This window comes from Aquarana catesbeiana, linkage group LG03 (assembly GCF_042186555.1).
Source record: "Aquarana catesbeiana isolate 2022-GZ linkage group LG03, ASM4218655v1, whole genome shotgun sequence".
In the NCBI taxonomy this organism is placed as follows: Eukaryota; Metazoa; Chordata; class Amphibia; order Anura; family Ranidae; genus Aquarana; species Aquarana catesbeiana.
This window is the reverse complement of record NC_133326.1, coordinates 252,853,889-252,869,666: the sequence shown is the minus strand read 5'-3', so window position 1 is coordinate 252,869,666 and position 15,778 is coordinate 252,853,889. Positions and strand designations below refer to the sequence as shown.

Sequence of the window (15,778 nt, the reverse complement as noted above, 5' to 3'; positions counted from 1 at the left end):
GGTAGAATTGCGTCACCATTATGACATGTTTTGCATTTTCCAGCGGTCATAATAAGCTATGTGTACATGAAGCCTTATCTCCTAGTAGCCATAGCCTAGATATATATACAATTGCATGGTAGAAGGGTAATTGAACTGGATATCAGGGGGTAATAAAAATCCTGGGCAATAAATGATTACTTAAAGTGGAAGAAAACCCTAACGAATACTATTCTTTAAAAAATGTTTCCTACAACCCCCCCCCCCCCCCCCCCTGTCGTCCTACCTGTGCTGCCTAACCTGTATAAAAAGATGTGTGTACTTACCTCTTTTTGATCCAGTCCAGTCACTCCATCCCGCAGCTCTGGCTTCACTGTGTCTGGGAGAGGCTACTGCAGAGAAGAGGAGGGAGCTTTGACAATGGCTGGCCTATGGGTGACATAACCACTTCCAGAATTCCCAGCCGTTGTCGAGCATAGAGCTGCAGGATCATGTGATCAGAGTGGATTGAAAATAGGTAAGTACACAGATTTTTTTTTTCTGGTTAAGCGGGGTGCTATAACTATTTTTAGGAACAGTTATAGTTAGGGTTTTCTTCCACTTTAATTATAGGAGATGTCAGTCTTATTTTTCAGCAAATGTAGTTGGGGCAAATTTAAATGTTTAAATACTCCATTAGCTGATAGGTGAAGTTAATTGGTTAGCCTGTTTTTACAATTTTTAAAAACTAGTTTATCTTTCCTGAAAATTGCCATGTGTATACCGGTAGTAGGTATTTAGGTATGCAATCAAGTTACTAAAGTATGGCAAAAAAAAAAAAAGGTTGACCTACTGGTGTTTATTAGGTAGGTGGGATTTTTTATGCATCTTTCACTTGCTCACAAACAATATTAAAAGGACAAACTGTGTTGGCGGACCACTAAACGCCTTGGATCCTCCTGTCTCTCTATACAAAGTTAGTTGAACTTGGTTTAAATCATCAATGTCTTTTGAATGATTGGCCTCTCTGTTTTAAATCTTTACAGCATAAATCTATTAATATGCCTCTAGCATCATAATGTGAATATACAAAACATGCTAAAGAGAATGCTATTTTCTGCTTAAAACTAGAATTATGATAACATTGGGGCATGTTAAATCATTCCAATGTTTTGTGATACAGAATCCATTATGCCTAAAGCCATAAGAAATATCTGTGTTGTGTTTAAAAAAAAAAAAAAAAAAAAAAATCTAGCGTACAAAGGCGTCACTGTGAAGCAGGCTGGATTATAAGTGAACACTTTCAGGCTGCAATTGAGAGGGTGTGCAGTTCAGGAAATTGCTGGCCCCTGCTGTAACAAGCAATGCTGCAAGGGAAAGTTTATCACTGCAGTAATTTATGGCTTCAACACCTTGTCCGTAATTACCTTGTTAATAAACCAGTATTGTGCTTTGCTGCATTTCCAAATTATTTTTCAAGAAGCTACACCTGTATCATTAAAGGTTTGTGTGTGTGCTACAGCTGTTTTGTTTTTTTTATATATATATATATATATATATATATATATATATATATATATATATATATATATAATATATATATATATATATATATATATATATATATATATATATAATGTGTGTGTGTGTCATGTTTTGGAACAGACTTTTCTTTCAGCCATCCAGTTTTATACCTTTTTTTTTTTTTTAAATGCTTTTCTGTTTAAAAAATTTGTGTATTGGTAGATTTCTGCTTTGCTTGGTATACAACAGTATGATTTACATTGCATTTGTTTTTTTTGTATTTTTTTTTTCTATCCCAGAACAAACAATAAGATTCATGTAATTTTACCAGAGCATCTGGAACCCTACCAGTCGCTGGAAACCTTAGATTTGAGTAATAATCTTGTTACTGAACTTAAAGCACCATCGTTTCCTGTTCTAAAACTCAAATACCTGTAAGTGGCTGTCGCGTTTTACTGTCTGTTTTGTAACATAGCAAGCAGAGACAGATTTTTGTCTTTCAAGCCTCATGAGTGTTTGCTAGAAACTCGACAAGTGGCTTTGTTTGTGCCTATTTTTTTTTAAAAAAAAGGAAGGTAAGAAAAAGGGTCTGTCTTTGCCCTTGGTTCTTCCAGGCCAAGTCTGAAGACATTTTAAATCTGATTGGATGACATAACTGCTGTCCCGTTTGCTTTTATTCCCATTATGCGGATAATTATTCTATAGGTCAGTAAATAAAGTTGTTCTAAAGGCAGGATGTTTTTTGTTTTCTTTGTTTTTTTTTTTACCCTAATGTGTTCCCTGCATGAAGATAAAAAAATGTCCCGGTTGATGCTGCCCCCCTCTTCATCACCATAAATACTTAGGCTATCTCGATCCATCTCTGTGCCCGGCTGCAGTGGCTCTCTCCCCTCTCTTCCTAGGACACAGAGGCAATAGTGGGAGTCATTGGCTCATGCTGCTGTCAATCCAATTCTGTGAGAAGGGAGTGGGGGGTCAGACTAAGTTGCGCTGTGTGTGTCTATAGAGCCACACACCTCAGGTTGGGAGTGTGCCTGCATGTCTTCCCCTGTAGCAAGCTGCTTGCTATGGGGACAGACACCAGACACAGAATAGGAGGAGCAGACAGCGCCAGCGAGGGGCCCCGCAAAGAGGAGGTTCAGGGGCGCTCTGTGCAATACCATTGCAGAGAGCAGATAAGTATAAGAGGTTTCTTATTTTAGAAAAAAAGAAATATATATATTTTTTTACAGCCACTTTAATATGGGAGATTACCTACAGCAACCAGTCTCTTTTTGGTTTAGGCTCCATTCACACATTTTGAATCGTGGGTGGAGTCGACGCAATTCTGCCCACGATGTCAAAGCGCACATCAGTGTATTCAGGTGCCATTGATTTTAGTGGCACTTAAAAACGCAGAGCACTTCAGTCGCGATTGTCGTACGACAAATCGTGCAGCGCGTGTCGCCCAAAAATGTTCTGAAATTTCTTTTGGGTGACAAGCTGCAGAATCGCACCATGTTTTTGGGCAATTTGACATTTAGCATGCTTTGAAATCGTGGAGATTCTCCCCGCACTTCAAAATGCCTATTTGTGAACGGAGCCTAATATTATGTAAGTTGCTGACAATAAAGTGAAATGTTTTTCTGCAAATAAGTCTCCTAGATTGTAAGCTGTAACGAGCAGGGCCCTCTGATTCCTCCTGTGTTGAATTGTTTTGTAACTGTACTGTTTGCCCTCGTTATAAAGTGATGCGCCAACTGTTGGCGCTGTATAAATCCTGTATAATAATATTAATAATAAGTAGCTACCTTCATTTAAGTGTGTTTGTTTTTTTTTTAATTATTATTTGCAGTTACATCAATAAAAACCTTATAACATCTATGGAAGCAGGTGCATTTGACAACTTATATGCTACTTTACAAGTATTGAAGCTCAACAAGAACCGTATTGGCCATATTCCACCAAAGATGTTTAAGTTGTCTAACTTGCAACACTTGTAAGTATTAAACCAAAAGTGTATTGCTCTAAACATGAACATAGATCTAATTTGTGTCTGTATGATAAGCTTGATTCTAACAGGCTTTGAGCAAAACTGTTATTAGGCACCGTTTCATTCTGGCCTTCAGGAGTTGCATCTTTAATTTGTGTTCTCACAACAGAGCTACATTATAGTTCTTTTTTTCTGTTACAGAGAGCTGAAGCGTAACCGATTGAGACATGTTGATGGGCTCACTTTTCAGGGTCTGGATGCCCTAAAATCTCTAAACATGCAAAGAAATGGAATCACACGACTTATGGATGGAGCATTCTGGGGACTGAGTAATATGGAAGTTTTGTAAGTCTTAGATTTTCATTTTATGCCGTTGAGTTTTAAAAACTATAAACTCTCTACTTAAAAATAAATTAAATAGAGAATCTGCACTCCGAGAGATATGTAGGCTGCCAGTGCTGACCCTTCTTTCTAAAAATTCTACTTGGCTGGTTTTCATGCTGATCTGTTACTTTTAGTACATAGTAATGCTATGTGTGCAGATCAGGAGTTTTACCTTCCTTCTACCAACTGGGTGGCACAGTGGTGTAGTGGGTAGCACTCCCACCTAGCAGTAAAAAGAAGGGTTGCTGGTTTGAATCCCAACCACAACACTACCTGCCTGAAGTTTGTATGTTCTCCCTGTGCCTGCGTGGGTTTCCTCCCACACTCCAAAGACATGCTGGTAGGTTAATTGGCTCCTGTCTAAATTGGCCCTAGTATATGAATGTATGTTCGGGACCTTAGATTGTAAGCTCCTTGAGGGTAGGGACCGATGTGAATTTTCAATGTATATGTAAAGCGCTGCGTAAATTGACAGCGCTATATAAGTACATGAAATAATAATAACTCTAAAGCTGGCTACAAATATACAATTTTCTGGTAGAAATTTCCTTTAGGTTTACCAAAACCATAGAATATGAGGTCAAACCTAAACACTTCCAAATTGTATGCAATCAGGCAGGTCCTTGCACTACATAGTTGAAGGTAAATCTAAAGGAAATTGAACAATAAAAAATTGTATAAAGTGTAGCCAGTTTTATGCATACTTTTTTATAGGGCAATGACTGAATGTAGTGATTCCAGAAGTTGCCAGGCAACTAGCATTTTCAGAAGATTATCGCCACTGGTAGTCTGCTTGCCTTAGTACAGGTTTCCTTTATCCTGTGACATGGCACTCAAAGTAACTTGCTGGAATGCCTTAAAATGATCCGATATGACTGGGGTGTATTAGATCCAAATTTTCATGACGATCGCTATGATTAACCACCATTTTAGGGAAGGAGCCCCACGAAAACTGAATTTTGTTATAACAATAGATGTGTAGTAAATAACATAAAAATGATGCATCTGTTATACGTATGTTTCTGTCAGACTGTTCATCTAACATCTGCGTTTTTTCCCTTTTTTTTTTTAGGCTGTTGGATCATAATAATCTCACAGAGATTAGCAGAGGCTGGTTGTATGGCTTGCTTATGTTACAGCACCTCCATCTCAGCCAGAACGCCATCAGCCAGATCAGCCCTGATGCCTGGGAGTTTTGCCAAAAACTCAGTGAGCTGTACGTTGCTTTTATTTAGTTCCAGTTTTAGTACATATTTCATGCCAGAACATGAGTTTCTTACCACAGTTTTGTAGACCTTTTTTTTCCATAGCAAAATTACTAAGGCAATTTTTGTATTTCTCTTAAACTGCCTTGTGCAGTCTCTCTGCTTACTGCATGCTGTTTCAATTAAGCCTGAAAATCTGCCTTTATCTCCTATGTGCTAGGCACACTGATAGCAGGATAAGTTAGAGAGTTTGTTATACTAACAGGTTGCTTTTTTATTGCATTTTACAGAGATTTAACCTTCAATGAACTAACAAGATTAGAAGAGTCAAGTTTTATGGGATTAAGCCTTCTTGGTAGACTATTTATAGGAAACAACCAAATTAGTAATATCGCGGATGGTGCATTCCATGGATTATCCAATCTGAACACACTGTAAGTGTAATTTTCCTCTTGTTTTGCAATGCTCTAAGCAAGGGATGCTTATTGAAAAAGCACAATAGATGTATCTATGGATTAAATATGTAAAAATCTTTTGGGTCCCAGAGGGGGGATTTTTCACTGTGATGATCATTTAAGTAGTTCAGACATCTGATTTGAGGTGCACACAGTATCAGACTTAGTATTAATGCATGTGATTCTGCTTTGAATATCGGTCAATGGAGAAAAAAATCCTCTACTGTATAAAAAAGAGTGAGCAAAACCTCTTGATCTAAACACTGAACCAAGCCCTTTGTTGTTTATGTCTATATTCATAATCAAATCAAAATTATGATGTCAGTTTTCACCTTTGCACATTTTCCTCTGCACCCCAGTGTCATTGATAATTAAACTTCACCGCTTTGGAAAATTTGATGCTGTGAGTTAAGGCTGAAAAATTCATCCAAGAGACATTTGTATTTTTATTCATTTTCTTTTAAATTTCGTATGCTTGCATAAAGAAATGATTGTGCTTCGGGAAAGCGGTAGCTATCTTCTTCCTTAATAGTCAAGACAAATCAAACATTTCCTGGTGGGCATGGTGGTTATTTGAACCTCCATAAGCATAGGTAGTAGAAAGCCTGAATATTCTGTAATTCCAAGAGCATATAGAGAGTATAGAACCAAATGGTTTGTTCTCTTTGGGCCCCGATTAATGTGTTGTGATGGTTTTATATTTATATTTTATATTTATATTTACTGAATTAATGGCTAAGTGTGGCTAAGTGTGGGTCTGTGCCTTTTAAGTAGAGCTAAAGCTTATTAATTTGACTATTTCTATAATGCCTATATTCTACTGAATTAAATAAGACCATACTTCAAATCCACCATGGTAAATGTAGCGTGTAACACCAGGTTTTGGAAACCTGTTAATTTTAATCCTTAATTTCCTGGCTATCGAGATGTGTTGACACACTAAGGGGTTATTTACTAAAGGCAAATCCACTTTGCACTACAAGTGCAAACTACAATTGCAAAGTGCACTTGAAATTGCACTGAAAATGCACTTGGAAGTGCAGTCACTGTAGATCCGAGGGGGACATGCAAGGAAAATAAAAAACAGTATTTTAGCTTGCACATGATTGGATGATAAAATCAAAACCAACAATGGGACACTATTCCTCCCATTGACACCAACGATGGGGCACTATTCCTGATACCAATGATGGGCAGTATTCCTCTCATGGACACCAAAGATGCATTGTTTATTCCCATGGACAATTTCTACTCCCAATGGCCAAAGTCCGGACAGTCTGAAAGACCGTAAACTGGCCCTTTGCTTAGAAAGTTTGGAGACTCCTGCTCTAAAGCCTAGTATACACTATCAGAAAATCTGAAAAAATATTGCTTTTGAATCGATTGTTCGATAATCTGATTGTCAGTACACAGTTTTCGAGAGCCGTTCATGACCGTTCATCTGAAATTATTCGAAGGGACAAAACAAAATTTTTCTCGTACAATTTTCGTTTAATCAGTACAGTATTTGTCCGGAAAAAAAAAACGGAAGAGCAAGACCACGCATGCTCCGAAACAAAAAATAAATTACAATACAACGCATTACATCACTTCCGAAGTTGTAATCTGTCGTACAAGAATTTTCATAACTTTAGTAACCTCTTTATTTTTGATACGAGACTAGCATGGAAAAAAAAAACAGACCATTGTTCTCATGACGTTTACGTGGCTTAAGGCAAAATATTTCATTGTCTTTTCACTGCAAAGTATATGACTAGGGGTGGAGAAGGGACGCAATCATGACTTTCAATGGTTACGAATTGCAGGTTACATGAGGGCAAAAAAGTCTGATCTCTGCAGGATCCTGTAGTTGGCATTGCCTCTCAGGGTAGGGAACCCCACTTTTTGTAAACATGGTAACAATTTATGCAGGCAGAAAGAATTAATAGTCTTGGAAAACCCATAGAAAGTATTTTTTTGTGTGGCAATAGGGGTTATTTACGAAAGGCAAATCCACTTTGCAGTCGCTCTAAATCTAGGGGTAGATCTGAAATGAGTGGGGAAGCTCTGCTGATTTTATTATCCAATCATGTGCAAGCTAAAATGCTGTTTTTTATTTTCCTTGCATGTCCCCCTCGGCTCTACAGCGACTGCACTTCCAAGTGCACTTGCAGTGCAAAGTGGATTTTCCTTTGGTAAATAACCCCCAATATATTTGTGGGTTCATCTGCTGTAATATGTGTCTTTTTACAGAGATCTGAAGAACAATGAAATTTCTTGGACCATTGAAGATATGACTGGAGCATTTTCTGGACTAGAAAACCTTAAAAGGCTGTAAGTTAAAATTTATCACTAATAGTAATGATGTTAGTATAACATTTGTTTTTCATTTTGGCTTTCATTTAGGGGGCCGTTTTTATCACTTAAATGTCACAAAATGTGTTTCCTAAGTATTTTTTTCCTCTTTCTTAAAGGATGCTCCAAGGTAATCGAATAGGATCAATAACAAAAAAGGCATTTTCATGGCTGGATGCACTTGAATATCTGTAAGTAATTGGTTTCTATAAATGAGCAGCCTTTTTTATAGAGTGAGAAATGTGTTCTTAACCACTTGCTTACTGGGCACTTAAACCCCCCCTCCTGTCCAGACCAATTTTCAGCTTTCAGCGCTGTCGCACTTTGAATGACAATTGCGCGGTCATACAACACGGTACCCAAATGAAATTTTTATCATTTTTTTCCCACAAATAGAGCTTTCTTTTGATGGTATTTGATCACCTCTACGGTTTTTATTTTTTGTTAAAAAAATTTTAAAAGACAGAATTTTTGAAAAAAAATTATATATTTTTTTATATTTTGTTATCAATTTTTGCAAACAGTTAATTTTTCTCCTTCGTTGATGTACGCTGATGGGGCGGCACTGATGGGCACCGATAGGTGGCAGTGATGGGCACTGATGGGTGGCGGTTATGGGCACTGATGGGTGGCAGTGTTGGGCACTGATTGGGCACTGACTGATGGCAGCACTGCTAGGTGGCACTAATAGGTGGCACTTGTGGGCATTGATAGGTGGCACTTGTGGGTTTTAATAGGTGGCACTTGTGGGCACTGTGGGCACTGGCAGATGGCACTTGGAGGCACAGATGAGGCATCTGTGCCTCCTTCCTCTTCGGGACCGATGTCCCTTTGACATGAGCCGGTGATCGGCTTTTTTTTCCTCCTCACGCTGTCAGCGTGAGGAGAAAACGAAACCGATCACCGAGCTTTTGTTTACATCATGTGACCAGCTGTCATTGGCTGACAGCTGATCACATGGTAAGGGGCCGGGACCGGCCCCTTACTCGGATCTTTGATCATCCGAGTCTCTGTGACTCGGTGATCACAGCGCGCACACCGCGCGCCCTGCAGGGTGCGCGCGGTGCGCGTGCATAGGGGAGGACGTCATATGACGTCCTCCCGGAGATTGAGGTCCGCGCTGTAGCCGTCATTCGGCTATGGCCCGGACCTCAAGTGGTTAATGTTGGTTCAGGTTCAAGGTTCAGCAAAATTCCAGTGTATTGTTTCTTGCTTAATTCTGTCTCAATGAGTAAGTTTAACTGCTAGGTGACCTCCCACTGTAGATATACTGTGGCAAGGCAGCCGCTCTGTGCAGGATCACTTCTGGGGCGCGTGCGTGTGCCGCCGGCGACCCCACTCTCGCTGTGATTGGACACAGTGGGAACCAATCAGCGGCAGATGTGATGTCCGACGGGACCCACCGTTCATTCGTGAGAAAGGCGGAATGCTGCCTATGTAAACAAGGCAAACCGATGTTCTGTGAGAGGGGAATGTGTTTGTTCCCATTTCTATGTAAAATAGGGTTGATTGATGCTATTTTCACATATCAGAAAGCTCTTTACGTGTACAACGATCACTGGTTATCTGATTGTAACCGCTTGTTTTCACAAAACATGCCTGAATTTGCCACAAGCTTTATATAAATGTTGGCTCATGCTAAGCAATATCAACTCCTGCTAAGTGTGATTTGAATGCAACTAATAAGAAAATGTACCTAGTAGTAACAAAATTATATAAATATATATATATATAATTATTGTAAAGGTTAATTTATTTTATGTTCTTCTTCTATAGGGATCTGAGTAATAATGCAATTGTGTCAATGCAGAGTAATGCATTTTCTCAAATGAAAAACCTACAGCAATTGTAAGTTATCATCTTTTGTTTTAACTATGTTGCAAAAAATATGTGTATGTATTTTTTGACTTTTGATCTGTAGTGTTTTTTTAAATCACTTGCTGTGCAGCATACGTACAGAAGGAAAGGTTCTTGTGTCAAAAGAATTTAGGGCTTATGTGTTCAATTTGGAGGATAACAAAAGTGAATAACTCACATCTGCTTTAAAGGCTAAGTTCACCTTTGAGAACTTGTTACATTTTACCCCCATAATTGGGGTGTGACGTGTTCAGCATCCTCTCCTGCCCCCAACCCTGTGACAGGGGGCGGGGGATCCTCTATCACAATTTGAAAACAGGGCGGCTGTACAGGACTCCACCCATATGGCTGTGTCATTCATTCAGTTTCCTGTGAATAGACTACAAGTACCTTCAGCTTGCCGCAGCTGACGGCTTGTAGTTCTCAATTCACTGTGACAGTGCTGGTGAGCGCTGTCATAGTGCATTGATCTTCCTGCTCTCAAGTAACTGCCTACTTGTATAGGCACACAGCTTTCCTGAGAATCTGCAGGAACCTGGCATTGCACCCACGATCTGCACGCTCCTTAGAAAATAAATGATGCACATTTTTATTTTTTTTACCGGAAAAAAAAGTACTTTTTTTCTTTCAAAAGGTGAACTTATTCTTTTTAATTTTGTAACCTTCACTTGCAAAAAGACAACTCTGCTATGACCTTCATGTATTCTTTCCACTAGCTTGTATGTATTAGTTCCTCCTTTGATTACTTTTCAGGGGAAATAATGAGAGCTGCTGTTGTGAGTCATTGTCCTGTAACAAGAATGTGCTTATCCCTTGATAATACACATGCTTGTTCCAGGTAAGAGAAGGAAAATTGGAAGTGAACAGCCGCTGAAGCTTGTACTTTCATAAAGTCCTCAATGGCTGTTTCCATATTTGTCATGACAGGTTCCCTTAATTGCAATATGTGTGAAAGGGGAGGGAAAGATTTCCCAGGTGCATCGGTATTATATTTTTTACGAATATACTTCACCAAGTTAAAAATTCTGCATACTTCTAGATTACCCTGTCCTGAATGAGATGTCAGCAATGCAGCCGCCGTGTTTTCTCATAGGAAAAGTTTCCTTCAGCTTAGCAGTTTGCAGGTTGTAGGAAGAACTAGAACACCTGAAGAAAATTCAACACATCTTAATGTCTTTCTCACAGTGTCTTTGAAGGAATTCAGCCTAGCAACCCATCACTGCAGGCTACAGTACTATATATTGAATTGTTTATTTACAGGAAAAAGTCTGTATTGTTTCATTTAAAGCGGAGTTCCACTAGTTTTTCAGTTTATTAAAAGTCAGCAGCTACAAAAAGTGTAGCTGCTGACTTTAAACAGACACTCACCTGTCCCACGGTCCAGCGTTGCAGGCGACTGAAGCCTCACTTCTCTCCCCCTCCCCTCCGCAGCACCGTCATTGCATCTGCTCTGACAGCTTGTGGCTTCACAGCCGGATGTGCACTGCGCATGACGTGACGTGTCCCAGAAGATTGCAGAGAGGGAGGGGAGAAGACGAGTCATCTAGGCGGCCAGGCAACTGAAGCAGGACGTGGGACAGGAAGTACCTGTCAAAAGTAGGTACCCATTCCCCACCCCCAAAAAAAAAAAATTAAATGCCAAATGTGGCATGTAAGGGGGTGAGGAGTGCTTAAAGCGGAATGTCCACTTTTGGGTGAAACTCCTCTTTAATGTGTGCATTCAAACTTGCTTTTTAATTAAAAATACCTCTTTTAAAGACTTTTATTGCCAACTGTTAATAGTCCTAGGAAGAATAATTTATTTATTTTTCCTTTTTATACAGACATCTAAACTCTTCAAGTCTTTTATGTGACTGTCAGTTGAAGTGGCTGCCTCAGTGGTTAACAGAAAATAAACTGCAGAAGTTCGTTAAAGCAAATTGTGCCCATCCCCAAAGTCTCAAGGACAAAAGCATCTTTGCTGTTAGTGTTAATGGATTTGTGTGTGGTAAGTTGAAGTTGTTTTTGTTTAATTCTTTTTCTTGCCTTATGTTCCATTATTGTTGTATGTATGTATTTATGTATTTGATTTTTGATGAATCTGAGCTTATATAAAAATAAACCTACGATAGATCATCATTGGTCCATATTATTTCCACTGCTGCTTCATTTTTAATATAGGTGCTTTGCTCATTATTTTAGAAACATAATTTAAACATCAATGGGCCTTTGTAAAAGTGTTTTGAAAGAAGGACTGCTTCTTTTAATTTTTCTTTCACACAGCAACCATATATCCTTGTGGTGTATAAGAATAAATAGTAGAGAGAATGCATTCTGGGTGCAGATTAGAAGAGAAATGGGGATAAAAAATGTGTATCCTCTATCTCTTACATACTGTATGTGTGTGTAAATATATATTTTACTTGAGCCCCATAATTCAATTATAGCGTGAAGTGAATGTAATATACTACTGTGTACATTTTAGCCAGAGATTATGCAGTACTGTTGAACTATATTTGCTTCATTTAATCTTTGTATTTTTTTCGTTTCCATACCTACAGATGACTTTCCAAAACCACAGATCACTGTCCAGCCTGAAACGCAATCTGCAATAAGAGGCTCCAATGTGAGTTTTATATGTTCGGCAGCCAGTAGCAGTGACTCCCCAATGACTTTCTCATGGAAGAAAGACAATGAGCTGTTGCATGATGCTGAGATGGAAAATTATGCTCACCTGCGGACACAAGGTGGGGAAGTAATGGAGTACACGTCTATCCTGAAATTGCGTGATGTGGAGTTTGACGGTGAAGGAAAATATCAGTGTGTCATTTCTAATCACTTTGGAACCTCATACTCTGTTAAAGCCAAGCTAACTGTAAACAGTAAGCATCTGTTTTTTTTATGTTGTGTTGGGCAAATATAGTTCTAATGTTGGCTGAAATGTTTGATTATTAGTTTCTTACTTTTGTAGTGCTTCCTTCATTTATGAAGATGCCTATAGACCTCACCATTCGGGCTGGATCAACAGCTCGCCTGGAATGTGCCGCAGTTGGGCATCCAACACCTCAGATTGCTTGGCAAAAAAACGGTGGCACGGACTTTCCTGCAGCTCGTGAGAGGCGGATGCATGTTATGCCAGAAGATGATGTGTTCTTTATTGTGAATGCAAAAGTCGGGGACACTGGAGTGTACAGCTGTACAGCCCAGAACAGTGCAGGGAGCATTTCAGCCAATGCTACGCTCACGGTTTTAGGTAAGTGTTTTAAACACACCCGTATCAGTATCTGCTTGAATAATATATGTTTAATCGATAATTTAAAATTGTCTTTAGAAAATAAGATAAAGGTCCTTTTTATAACGCTAAAGTTCCAGCTAAAAATAAACCATGAAAAGCACATTAAATAATAAAATAAAAAACCCAGTTAAAATGTCTGTACATGCAAGTGTCATGTATTATAATGCATTTATCCTTTTTGTCAATTCAGAAACACCGTCATTTCTGCGTCCGCTCGTGGATCGTACTGTATCGAAGGGAGAAACCACAGTTCTGCAGTGCATCACAGGTGGAAATCCCACTCCAAAAGTAAACTGGACAAAGGATGATAGCCCATTGGTTGTAACAGAGAGACATTTCTTTGCTGCTGGAAACCAACTTCTAATTTTAGTGGATACAGATTTTGCAGACGCTGGAAAATATACTTGTGAAATGTCCAATATCCTTGGAACGGAGAGAGGCAATATTCATCTTTCAGTCGTTCCCAACCCAACGTGCGATTCCCCTGCAAATGCCACCCCGTCATTGGAGGATGATGGCTGGGCCACAGTTGGTGTTGTGATAATAGCAGTGGTTTGCTGTGTGGTGGGAACCTCCCTTGTCTGGGTGGTCATCATATACCACACAAGGAGAAGGAATGAGGATTGCAGTGTCACTAACACAGGTGGGTACAATAGCAGAGCAAGGCAGGAAAGAAAAACCATTACTTTTCAATTTTGGTTAATCAGATTGCCATGTAACTGTGCCAAACAAATTTGGAAAACATATGTTACAATATAAGCTTCATCTGGCAAGCCACCAGTATGGTTTTTAAAGAGCTTGTCTATGCTCATGACAGTCTGACTTTGTACCGCAAAGAAAAAATACAGAAGTGCACATATTTCTTAAAAAGGCTTTAGCTCTAATAACGAGAAAGTCATTTAAAGTGAAACTAACCAGCGTTATGTTTTATATAGCAGACATATCAAAATGCTTGTACTTCCCTTCAGAGCTGATGACATCTTTACTTAAAGCCATTGATTTAACAGTTTTAAAAAAACAGTTACATTTCCAGCAGGTGACGGAAATGTAACAGTCACATTGGTTGTTCTCTCAACCAGACTGTCAAACCATCCAATAGCTGGTGTCATAACTGATCACATGATATGTGCAGCATCATGGCAGTTGAAGATTAAACAGAGGCCAAGGTGGCAGCTTCTTTATCTGAAAACAATAGGAGGTCTTACTTCCACTTTAATCTGGAGCTCAATATAGCTTTCTTAAAGTAGCCCTGTCCATTAGAGACCTAAAATGTTAAAGTGGTTACTATGGTGTGTCTGTCCTTGGCTTTGCTTTAAGCATATGAAGCTCCAGTGCTGCCTGGGAGCCCTGAATTTTTTTCTATATTAAAAAAAAAGACTCTTCCCTGACTTTAGCATGCCCTTCAACATCCTATAATTTAGTGTAGGCACCTCCTGCAAATGTAAAGAGACTGTTGCATTGGACTGAGGGTTTACTTGCTGAGGGTTAAAAAACCTGTACCAAAGACAACATACCTCCAACTTCAATGTAGGAAAAAAAAAAGCAGTATGTGTATATGGATTAATCCCTCGAATCTTACAGCTTAGGAGCTGCCATCTTAACCCCTGTTTAATCTGCAGTTGCCATGGTGCTACCCATGTGATAGTTATGAACCAGCCCCATTTGATGGCTAGACAGGTTGGGAGCACTTTGCTCAGTACATAATTCCTTGATTCGTGTTCATATATTCGATTGTTTGAAAAATGTAAGAGCTGTGGAAGGCAGTTTACATCTCGGCTATAGATCGCATACCTGATGTATGTGTAAGGAGTTGTTTTGTTGTCTCCGTGTCTCTGTCAGGCTCCTGCAGATGAGATTTGCAGCTGTACTGTTGCAACTACTGTTTTCAAAAATGCAGAAAATGTTAGAAAATAGCTTTATTATAGTTCTGTGTAGTCTGCTGCTATTCAATATGATGTAGTAAAGGGGTGAGGGTTTTTTTTTTTCTTTTTATGAAGCCAAGTTCAGCACTGCATATTAACTGTTCACCTACTGCACAGAAAGTTGGTGACATTGATTAGTGGTTTGATAGTAATTGACAGCTTCTGATTTCCATTATAAATTGAGTTTTGTTTTCTTTTTACTACATGTTATGGGTCGATTTCAAGTTTTAGTATTTTTTTTTTTTAATTCTTTTTCACAGATGAAACCAACCTACCTGTGGACACACCCAGCTATTTGTCCTCACAGGGAACACTAGCAGAGAGACAAGATGGATACATCCTTTCTGAAAATGGAAGCCATCATTTTATTTCTTCCTCCATGAGTGGATATTTCTTGCAGCAAAGGGATGCCAATGGTAGGATATATGCCAATGTTTTTATTCTGTTTCCTTTGTTTTACTAATAATTGTAAACAATTTTGAAGCTGTGTTTTTAGCCTAGAAAAGTGTGTGATGGTGCACAAGCTTCTGATTTGTCAATTCATTGCCAATCTCCAAGGTCTTTATACAATGTTTAGGCATTATAATATATTTCCAGCAGGGATTCTGACCTGGGTTTTAATTAGGTCACTTATACAGTCTTTCCTATGACCACAAAGTTCCCAACTTCTTCCATTAAATAAGTGTTAAAGCACTAATGTGTAAAATAGGAATTTTTAGGCCTTTTCTCGCCTTATCGTTGGAATTAAAGGTGTGAAAATGGCACAAGTCATTAATAAACTTTCATCCATGACCAAATTTACTGGTAGCACTTAGGGTCATGAAATATTAATTGTGTTGGTCTTGCTTTCTGTTTGTCACTTAACAATCTGAACCATGATTATCAGCAAATTA

The 15,778-nt window shown here is 38.8% G+C and overlaps 1 protein-coding gene across 2 annotated transcripts in view; it reads left to right on the top strand.

Moving 5' to 3' along the window:
- LRIG3 (leucine rich repeats and immunoglobulin like domains 3) overlaps window positions 1–15,778 on the top strand; it is a 38,835-nt gene that overhangs the window by 20,550 nt on the left and 2,507 nt on the right. The window contains exons 1-14 of one of the 2 annotated variants that reach the window (XM_073619980.1): window positions 1,366–1,461; window positions 1,782–1,916; window positions 3,317–3,460; window positions 3,656–3,799; window positions 4,911–5,054; window positions 5,334–5,477; window positions 7,731–7,811; window positions 7,952–8,023; window positions 9,609–9,680; window positions 11,513–11,676; window positions 12,230–12,550; window positions 12,640–12,921; window positions 13,154–13,606; window positions 15,146–15,301. In XM_073619980.1, coding sequence (XP_073476081.1) covers window positions 3,345–3,460; window positions 3,656–3,799; window positions 4,911–5,054; window positions 5,334–5,477; window positions 7,731–7,811; window positions 7,952–8,023; window positions 9,609–9,680; window positions 11,513–11,676; window positions 12,230–12,550; window positions 12,640–12,921; window positions 13,154–13,606; window positions 15,146–15,301 — 2,149 coding nt within the window. In that variant the 5' untranslated portion in view covers window positions 1,366–1,461; window positions 1,782–1,916; window positions 3,317–3,344. Of the gene's footprint in view, window positions 1–1,365; window positions 1,462–1,781; window positions 1,917–3,316; window positions 3,461–3,655; window positions 3,800–4,910; window positions 5,055–5,333; window positions 5,478–7,730; window positions 7,812–7,951; window positions 8,024–9,608; window positions 9,681–11,512; window positions 11,677–12,229; window positions 12,551–12,639; window positions 12,922–13,153; window positions 13,607–15,145; window positions 15,302–15,778 lie in introns of those variants that run through there. The other variant, XM_073619979.1, reaches the window with a different exon arrangement.